A 10,773-nucleotide genomic window follows, 5' to 3' on the forward strand; every position below is an offset into this window, starting at 1 on the left:
CTGATGGGAATTGTAGTCCATGAACATCTGGAGCACCATAGGTTGGCCACCCCTAGGCTAGATGGGGTTTGAAGGAAGGGTGATAATGATTAGTCTTGGAGGGGACATCCCCAAAAAGAGGAAAATGGCTAGCAGTTTTCTTACAATGCGTGCAAGGATTTCTCAAGAGAACGTTACCTTCCATTCTGATTTTGACAACTTCCATGTAACAATAAAACACCACAGAACAACCCTGGCTACCACATTTTTGTTTTCTTTTTTGTGCAGGAAAGTGAGAGGTATGCTTATGAATGGCAGAGATGCTTGCAAACTGCTCTCCAGGTAAGTACGGTGTCTCCATCTACCTACACTGCTTCCCCAAAACTAGGTCTTAGGTTTAATTCTAATAATCGAGCCCAGCGGCCCAGGCCAGCCTAGATGTGTGTGGGGGGGGGGGGCACACTGTTTGCATGTGTCCACAGTGAGGTCTCTGAGTGCCACCTCTGGCACCCGTGCCATAGGTTCGCCACCACTGTGCTAGAAATTGAACCTGGAACCTGCTGCATTCAAAGCAGATGTTGAAACAGGAAGCAGGTGTTGAAACAGGAAGAAAAAAGGCCAGCATGAAATTAACACCAGAGGAGTTTTCTACTCTTGCTGGTGTCCAAAAAGGTTCTCCCTTCTCATTTAAAAAAGTTTTTTTCCATTGCAGCCTTTTCTTCACACACCACTGACACCCTTTCGAAAACGTTTTCGATCCTGTTTATGACTAAGTTTGTTAGGTCTCAAAATGTGGTTCAGTGGCGTAGCTGCCACAGGGACATCCGGGGGCACAAATGCCCCGGGTGCCCTCATGCGAGTCACGTGGGGGCGGAAAAATCACACCACCACCCCACTTCCGGAAAGTAGGAGGAGTGTGGCTGGGCCTTGACGCAACGTGTGCATGTCATGGGATTATCCCTCAGAAATCTAGCCCTGCTATATACCTGGAACATCTTGTTAATCACAATTGCAGATGGGTCATGACTAGGGCAAGGTGTAACTCTTTTCCATCAGCACATCTTCAAGGTCACTTCTCTAATATCCCACAAAATGAGCGTTGCTGTCGTTTTTGTCCTAATACAACTGATTCACTTTCTCATATTCTGCTTCACTGTTCAAAACACAACAATATCAGAACTGATTGGAGAACTGTATTGCCAACAGGATTTATGCTCCTTTCTGATAAGATAAAAATGGCTAAGCTTCTAAATAACTCTAATGTTCTAATAACTCTGTGTACTGCAAGTTGTGCAATAATGATCTTTTTATTGTATTTGGAATTCATGACACACTCCGGTTTTATGCCTAATAAAGGTTTTGGATTTGGTGTGCATGTCATGCTGCGGCCCAGCCACGCCCCTCCTCCTTCCTGGAAACGGCTGGGCCTCAGCGCGACACGCACACACTGCCCGGTTGGCTGGCCTCCAGCCGTACACGTGCTCTCTGTCTCTCCAGAGAGCGCGCTCACAGCCCACCAGCTGTTGGATTCCTTCCCCCCTCCCCCCACCAGGCCCAACCTTTGGATAAAGTAAGCAGGGCATGGGGGGAGTGTGGCGCGTGGGGGGCGGGCGGCGCAGGGTGTGTGTGGAAAATTCGGAGTCTGCCCTGGGGTCCGAATGGTCCAGCTATGCCATTGACATTATTTCCTGGCCACCATTTTTTCCTACACATGTTCTGTAGCAATGGCGTAGGAGGTTAAGAGCTCGTGTATCTAATCTGGAGGAACCGGGTTTGATTCCCAGCTCTGCTGCCTGAGCTGTGGAGGCTTATCTGGGGAATTCAGATTAGCCTGTGCTCTCCCACACACGCCAGCTGGGTGACCTTGGGCTAGTCACAGCTTCTCAGAGCTCTCTCAGCCCCACCCACCTCACAGGGTGTTTGTTGTGAGGGGGGAAGGGCAAGGAGATTGTCAGCCCTTTTGAGTCTCCTGCAGGAGAGAAAGGGGGGATATAAATCCAAACTCTTCTTCTTCTTCTAGCAGAGCTTCGTAGCGTTGTCGATTCATTGATGCCAAAAACTGGGATGGGGAGAAAAGTACAGAAATAATACATTTTAAGAGGAAAGGGGTAAAACTGAGAAACCAAACAGAGAGGAGAGCAAACGCCGAAATTGAAGTTTGGCAGAGGGCAGGGAAAACGGCCCATGGTTTTTGCGGCGGGGGGGGGGGGGGCGTTTCAGTATGATTGCACTATGAGGGAAGCCAACTTGAAAATGTTTAACCAGAAAGAATCACTGTAAAAGTATTTTCAGATGCGACGGAGAAAAAGGGAGACATTTCCAAAACCAAAGGGGAGAAAAACGATGTGGAACTCCACCGAGGAAATGTTTTATTTCCAGTCTGGATTCACTTTGCTCTTTGTCCTATTCAGAAGCTTATAGGAAATTAAAAGGTCAACTATTGGATAGAGAGTTCTCTACCCTAATCACCGCAGCCAAGAAAACGTGCTCCCCCTGTATTTTTCTCTCCCATTTGAACGGGGCCACTTGGCACACTACCTGTATTGCTTAATAAACCCTGTTCAAAGGAGAGCCATAATTCTCGCCAGGTTTAATGTTATGCCTTCTGCCTTGTTACATGGCAGATTTAACAAGCAAGAAAAGGCTAAAAGGCCATGTAACGATGGCTCAGTTGAATCTCTGGCCCACCAATTACTACACTGTCTCAGATTCAAGGAAATCAGATCCAAGTATGTGAATCTTACTCCTTTACATTTACCCCATCTCCCCGATTTAATTAGATTACACTACTTGTTGGACAACCCTGATCCTTCTCTCTGTATGACAGTGGCAGACTTTCTCCTGGAAATTACTAAACGCCAGTAGATTTCCTTCGACCTGTATTTTATATGCTTTTTAATCCGTTTTTTTATTATTGTTGTACTGTTGTCTATGCCAATAAAGGCTTGCTTCTCTTCAGGTTTCTTTTTTTTATTTCCAGTCTGAAAACATCGTAAATGGCATATGTGGAAAAGAGCTAGTAGCCAAAGAAGTAGTTAGTTAGCAGCCCAAGAAGATGTCTTTGTTTGGCTTCTCTGCTGTTCTGGGAAGACAAATAATCTGTATGGTCCTCTTTTTGTTTTTTTGCTAGATCATCAAGAAGGCCAACGACACCCTGAATAGCATCAGCAGCTCCTCTGTATGCACAGAAGTCATCCAGTCCGCTCAAGGCATGGAATATTTGTTAGGTATGGTTTCATTTCACCCTATTGTGTTGACGTTACAGCAGTGATGCTCAGCGGCATCCACGTGTGGCTCTTTGACCTACCGCCTGTGGCTCTTCTGAGCACCATTTCCCAACGTGGCACCTTCCCCATGTTCCAGTAGAGCACAGGTGTCAAACTCGCGGCCCTCCAGATGTTATGGACTACAGTTCCCATCATGCTGGCAGGGGATGATGGGAACTGTAGTCCATAACATCTGGAGGGCCGTGAGTTTGACACCTGTGCAGTAGAGCCACCAGGCCATTGCTTGGCAGGTGTGGTTCACACCTTGAAGCCGCCCCTGCTGGGGTGATTAAACGATGGGTGAGCTGCCAGCCTCATGCCAAGAAAGGAAGCAAAAGGACCATCCTCTCTGCCACCCCCCTTCTCTGTGCTCTCTGCCAGGACGAGAGCAAGCAAGCTACAGAGAAGAGAAAAGGAGGGCACAGCTGCAGAAGCTGCTTAAGGAGTGAGCAAGCTGTCCGGCAGTAGATGGTGGTATAATCGCCTTTTCTGCAGGCCCACTTTGCTCTAATCTGGAGGAACCGGGTTTGATTCCCCACTCTGCCGCCTGAGCTGTGGAGGCTGATCTGGGGAATTCAGATTAGTCTGTACACTCCCACACACGCCAGCTGGGTGACCTTGGGCTAGTCACAGCTTCTCGGAGCTCTCTCAGCCCCACCTACCTCACGGTGTTTGTTGTGAGGGGGGAAGGGCAAGGAGATTGTCAGCCCCTTTGAGTCTCCTACAGGATGAAAAAGGGGGATATAAATCCAAACTCTTCTTCTTCCTCTGGGCATCTTGGCACTCTGACTCTCTGGTCTGGCACTCTGTACCTCACGTTGAGTGATCAAGAGGGGGACGATCCTCCTCCCACTCTGGGTACACAAGAGCTGCCTCAGGCTCAGCAGTGGTGAAGAGAGACAACGCTACGTTCCCAGGGGTACCCTGGCAATTCACAACGTTATAGTTACAGTATTAACAGTCGGTCATGTGATGGGATGGTTCACAATGGCTCATCATATGGCTCTTTCGGCTGGTGATGGTTGCTAATGTGGCTCTGTGCAAGCTAGCGAATACTGCCGCGTTGGAGGATTTTGCTCGATTTTCAGTCCCCGCCAGAGGTGGGATCCAGCAGGTTCTCACAGGTTCCCGAGAGTCGGTTACTAATTATTTGTGTGTGCCGAGAGGGGGTCACTAATGGGTGATTTTGCCCCGTGATGTTTGCCTTAGTTACGCCCCTCCTCAGCAGCAGCGCGCAGAACTTGGAGCAGTCTAGCAGGAGGTGCACCGGCGTGCGTGGCAGCCTGCGCCTGCGTGCACTCGTTTCCCGCCCAAGGACCGGCGCAGCGGCTGCATCCTTGCCACAGCCCCGCCCAGGAACGCCACGCCCCAGGAATGCCCGGCCACGCCCCCATTGTGCCCCGCCCAGCCCCATTGGCACTACGCCACAGTTTGAATCCCACCATCATGGGAACCTGTTACTAAAATTTTTGGATCCCACCACTGGTCCCCACGCCTGTTTCTCCTGTTCTCTGTGCCCCAATGTCAGGATGTGGTGAATGTGTGGTCTGTCCTTGGGAGATGGCCGCCGGCTGCTTCTGGCTTTCTGCCTGGGATGGGGATTTTTGCTTGTAGGTTATCTCTACTTAGTGCCTGTGTGAAACTATGCTTTGTTTATTCTGTATTGCTTTGAGTATTGGCTTTGTTTATTCTATATTGGCGGGGACGTGAAATGCCACTGTGTAAAATCTACTATCAGAGGTCTGAGGCTCTCAGACCTCGCATTGCCTGTATCTGACTATGACTGCCAGCACAACAACAACAACAACAACAATAATAATAAAATAAAAATTAGTATTATTAGTATTATCATTATTATTATTACACATAACAACACAGCACAAGTGTCTGGAATTCATCTCTTAATATCGAGTCCTTCCCAAGGACCTAGGATATTAGAGGTATTTGCGTAGAATATGTGCAGTTCCTAGAAGTGCTGCTTTCTGCAGCATGTGGACTGATGTTCTGTCCTTATTATTATTATTATTATTATTATTATTATTATTATTATTATTAACTACCCTGTTTCCCCTAATATTCCCCCCCAAAATAAGACATAGTAGAGGTTTTGCTGAAGTGCGAAATATAAGGCATTCCCCGAAAGTAAGACATAGCAAAGTTTTTGTTTGGAAGCACGTCCGACAAACAGAACACAGAAATATAAGACATCCCCTGAAAATAAGACATAGCGCATCTTTGGGAGCAAAAATTAATATAAGACACTGTACTTTTGTGTGTGTGTGTGTGTGTGTGTATTGGGGAATGCTCCACTCCTCTACCCAGAGTCTCACAGTGTGTACTCAAGATCATTTGAGGTACATCCCATAATACCATTTAACCACTTTCCCATGCCCACAACTAATTAAAGAATGTTAAGTCTTAGAGAGTGATAAAATGGATTTTACCATTCTTTCAACACACATGGAAGAGGCAAACGGGGCTTGTATTTCACATTATAATATAAGACACTGTCTTATATTCGGGGAAACACAGTAACTATCAACTATCAACTATTAACTATTATTAATAATTAATTAATAATAATTAATAATAATTAATTAATAACATTATTATTATTAATTAATAATGGTTGTTGTTGTTGTTGTTGTTGTTGTTGTTGTTATTATTATTATTATTATTATTATTATTATTATTATTATTATTATTATTATTATTATTATTATTAAGACTTTTATACCGCCCTATCCCCAAGGGGCTCCGGGCAGTGTACAACAATAAACATAACATAGGATGGCTAAACCTTTAAAAGCAGCGATAAAACAATAAAAGCTGAATCTAATAAATACAGTACAATAAATACTAGCATAAATATAAATGGCGTCCAGCAACTCCATATTCAAAGTCCTCTCCCCAGGAGGGAGGAATGGCGAGTCCTGTTGAATGACAAACGGCCCAGGTGTAAAGGGCCGGGGGAAGGGGAAGGGGACACCATCAGCGGCCGGTTCCTCCAAAGGCCCGGCGGAACAGCTCCGTCTTACAGGCCCTGCGGAACTCACTGAGGTCCCGCAGGGCCCGCACAGTTGGAGGGAGAGCGTTCCACCAGGCCGGGGCCAGAGCCGTAAAGGCCCTGGCCCGTGTGGAGGCCAGCCGCATCACCGAGGATCCGGGAACCGCTAGTAGATTGGCCTCGACTGATCGAAGAGGCCGTACATGGAACTGAGAACACAATAAGGAACTGAGAACAGTTACTTTGGCCTGGACTTTGCTAGCCCCAGCAGGGGGCGCAGTTTTTATGCTAGAGACACCAAAATTTCAGGGTACCCCCAGACGACTCTCCTGATGATACCAGCCAAGTTTGGTAAAGTTTGGTTCAGGGGGTCCAAAGTTATGGACCCCCAAAAAAGGTGCCCCCATTCCCCATTGTTTTCAATGCGAGCTATTAGTAGATGGGGCTACCCTTTTGAGGGTCTATAACTTTGGACCCTCTGAACCAAACTTCACCAAACCTGGCTGGTCTCATCAGGAGAGTCTCTTTATGATACCAGCCAGGTAAGGTGAAGTTTGGGTCAGGGGATCCAACGTTATTGACCCCCCCCAAGGGGATGCCCCATCCCCCATTGTTTACAATGGAAGCTAATAGTAGATTTTTCATTTCTGATAATATCCCTCTTAAAATCTAAGTTGGGTTACATTTGGACATACAGATGATGATGAGGAATCCAGTTTTGAAGGATTTTGTGTTTTAGCTTGGTTGCTGGTTGAGCTACTTTTAAAGTTATTGTTGATACCATATTGTTCTTGTTGATCCTCTTTTCCACTTACAGAGCCAGTTTACTGTTTTTCTTTGAAATAAATATTCAAAAACATTTAACCTACTGATGCCTCAATTGATGCTGCATTTCCCACCCTCGACTTATACGCGAGTCAATAAGTTTTCCAAGTTTTTTGTGGCAAAATTAGGTGCCTCGACTTATATGCGGGACGACTTATACACAAGTATATACGGTAGATAGGGGGAAGGGCCCAAAGTGTATTTAATGGATGGTTTGAGATTAAATTTGGGGAATGCTGTTCTATCTTGTTGACGAGCCATATCTTCGCTGACTGGCCGGAGTCCTTCTCCTCTTCCCCCGCCCTCCGCCTTGTGTTGTAAAAAAAACCCCCGAAAGCCTTTATTGGCATGTTAAAAGAACACCGTAGCTACAAAACAAACCAATACAACAAAACACATCCAATGCAAACCCGCAAGACACATCAGTCCATATTCACATCTTCAACAAAAAGAAGGCCACCAATTCACGTTCCACTGAGCCCGAACCACCCAACAACAAGCAAATTCTGTCTGCATCGTACTGGCCAGGTTTGTTATGATTACTATTAGCAAGAGACAGAAATTAAGACACATATTACATCTAAAATTAATACCGCAGATAAACATTTCAGAGCTGCTACAGAGACATGCTAAATTCCAAGGTTAATATATTGTAGCATAGCAATAAAATATTAAAGTAAGGTGGCGTAATACGGAAGAGAGAAGTTAATTGCTTATGCTCTAAACCACAGGTGTCAAACTCACGCCCCTCCAGATGTTCATGAACTACAATTCCCATGAGCCTTTGCCAGTGTAGCCAATGCTCATGTTGGGAGGGACTGATGGGAATTGTAGTTCATGAACATCTGGAGGGCCGCGAGTTTGACACCCCTACTCTAAACATACTTAGACCCATTACTGGATTATTTGCATTCAATTATTTCAAGGAGAAAATTTGCCACAATCTCAGGGTTGGTATTGTTCAGAAGAATTGGCATTGCAACCGAGTCAGCGGGGGCCATGGTGAGTCGTGGTATGGAATTTACATATCTGTCGCCTTGTGTTGTAGAAGATCCGCCTGGGCTTCTCTTGGGCCTTAGTAACTCTCCCGCACTCTTCTTCAAACTCCAATAGGGGTTGTCGAGGTTTACAGAGTGACCAAACGCGTGGAGTTGGGCATCAAAGCGACGGCCGTCTGTAGCGAGAAACTCCAGCAGCTGCTGAAGGATATCGACAAGGTGTGGAACAACTTGATCAGCTTCATGTCGCTCGCCGCTTTAATGGTAAGGAACTGGGCCTCTGTCGACCTCTCTCTTCAGTCGGCATTTATTTATTTATTTATTTATTGCTTCAATTTTTATACTGTCCGATCCCCAAAGGGCTCCGGGCGGTGAACAACACAATTCAATTCAACGTCAGGCCGGAGCAAGTCATACATAAAATATAAATACATAGGCTCCATCCCATATCATCAATAAAATAACTTAAAACTCATAAAAACAGCGAAAACAGTTAATACATAAATAGACAGGGCTTCCAAAACCCCAATTTAAAAACTACCCCCCCAAAAGGGGGGACGGCGGGCCCCTCAATATGAGGGGACCCTGATGTAACAGCCCCAAAGCAAGGAGCAGTAAGGTGGGTTCCCAATTCTTTAAAAGCAATCAATCATTTTCTTGGGAGAGCTCCAAGGGCCGAGTGCCGAGCACCAACAGCTCCTGCCCGGACTAAGAGATACTTTGCAGTCTTATCTTGTAATGACCTCTGCTACTGCAACAAGGCATTTCTCAATCAGTTACAAGTTGTCACTGGCCCGGAGAAGTCTATCTGAGTGGGAAATGCTCTGAACCAAGCCTTGCGGGGCAGGGGGGGAGGCGGGGAGAAGGAGGAAGAAGCAGAAGAAGAAGAGGAGGAGTTTGGGTTTATACCCCCCTTTATTTCCTGTAAGAAGACTTGAAGGGGCTTACAATCTCCTTTCCTCCCCCCCGCCACACAACAAATACTCTGTGAAGTGGGTGGGGCTGACAGAGCTCCGAAGAACTGTGACTAGCCCAAGGTCACCCAGCCGGCATGCGTTAGAGTGCATAGGCTACTCTAGTTCCCCATCCTAAGAACATAAGAACAAGCCAGCTGGATCAAACCAGAGTCCATCTAGTCCAGCTCTCTGCTACTCGCAGTGGCCCACCCGGTGCCTTTGGGAGCTCACATGCAGGATGTGAAAGCAATGGCCTTAAGAACATAAGAACAAGCCAGCTGGATCAGACCAGAGTCCATCTAGTCCAGCTCTCTGTTACTCGCAGTGGCCCACCCGGTGCCTTTGGGAGCTCACATGCAGGATGTGAAAGCAATGGCCTTAAGAACATAAGAACAAGCCAGCTGGATCAGACCAGAGTCCATCTAGTCCAGCTCTCTGCTACTCGCAGTGGCCCACCAGGTGCCTTTGGGAGCTCACCTGCAGGATGTGAAAGCAATGGCCTTCTGCGGCTGTTGCTCCCGAGCACCTGGTCTGTTAAGGCATTTGCAATCTCAGATCAAAGAGGATCAAGATTGGTAGCCATAAATCGACTTCTCCTCCATAAATCTGTCCAAGCCCCTTTTAAAGCTATCCAGGTGAGTGGCCATCACCACCTCCTGGGGCAGCATCTTCCAAACACCAATCCCACGTTGCGTGAAGAAGTTTCCTTTTATTAGTCCTAATTCTTCCCCCCAGCATTTTCATCCTGCCCGTGAGCTCCCAAAGGCACCTGGTGGGCCACTGCGAGTAGCAGAGAGCTGGACTAGATGGACTCTGGTCTGATTCAGCTGGCTTGTCCTTATGACTGCCGAGGAAGTCCAGGGTCATTATGCAGAAGCAGGCTGTGGCCACCTGTGAAGGTCTCTTGCCTGAAAATCTGGGGGATCCACATAATTGTCATGGCTATACAGCATTTGCAACAGCCTTGCCCTCTAGTCTTTTGAAAGCCAACTAAACCTGTTTCGGCTCATACTGTGTCTTATTTATTTATTTATTCAAAATGCTGTACTTACTGTTCTCACCTTTCTTCAGCCTAGGAACCCAAGGCAGGTAGCAACAAATCTTGAGTCGTTTATTACATGAACTTTTTTTGGTTGTAAAATAATGCTGTTTTTTTTTTCCCCCTGTTGGCCCTGCAGCCCGCTGAGAACTTGTTGGATTTCTCTTCTTGTATGCTTCGCCCTGGAATCAAAAATGCTCAGGACTTGGCTTGCGGGGTGTGTCTTTTGAATGTCGATTCTAGGAGTAAAGTAAGTACAGGGGCAACATTGTCCCACCTTAAAACCCCTTTGCATTGGCTGCGAACATGTGTGTGTGTGTGTGTTTTTGTTGGGTTTTGCCTTTTGCCATTTTTATTTCACTAATTTTAACCAACAGGTTGAAGTATCATGCATCTTCTTTACATTTTTAAAACACAAGGCCACCTTTCCATCCAATCGGGTTCCCCAAGGCGATGAACCTAAAAACACCCAGAGAGATTTTCCAAACCTTGAAAAGTAAACTTCTAGAACAGAAATATCATATCTTGTTGGGGCAAGCAAATAAATCACGCTCACCCCTCTCTGTCGGAATAATACCGGAACAGGGGCACATAGCCAAATCTCTTGAATTATTAACTGAACCCCAACAGAGATGGATTATCACAAGGGCCAGATTCAGTACCTTCCCATCGGCCATTACAAAGGGTCGCTACTTATCCATCC

At 46.4% G+C, this 10,773-nt stretch overlaps 1 protein-coding gene across 1 annotated transcript; it reads left to right on the forward strand.

Moving 5' to 3' along the window:
* Window positions 1-201: 201 nt before the first annotated feature.
* On the forward strand, window positions 202-10,454 carry LOC125425599 (synergin gamma-like). Its single transcript, XM_048483170.1, has 4 exons — window positions 202-321; window positions 3,110-3,206; window positions 8,191-8,339; window positions 10,210-10,454. The coding sequence occupies exons 2-4, from the start codon at window positions 3,191-3,193 to the stop codon at window positions 10,432-10,434; spliced, it is 390 nt and encodes a 129-aa protein (XP_048339127.1). The 5' UTR covers window positions 202-321; window positions 3,110-3,190; the 3' UTR covers window positions 10,435-10,454.
* Window positions 10,455-10,773: the final 319 nt, after the last annotated feature.

This window comes from Sphaerodactylus townsendi, unplaced genomic scaffold (genome assembly GCF_021028975.2).
Source record: "Sphaerodactylus townsendi isolate TG3544 unplaced genomic scaffold, MPM_Stown_v2.3 scaffold_912, whole genome shotgun sequence".
Classification (NCBI taxonomy): Eukaryota; Metazoa; Chordata; class Lepidosauria; order Squamata; family Sphaerodactylidae; genus Sphaerodactylus; species Sphaerodactylus townsendi.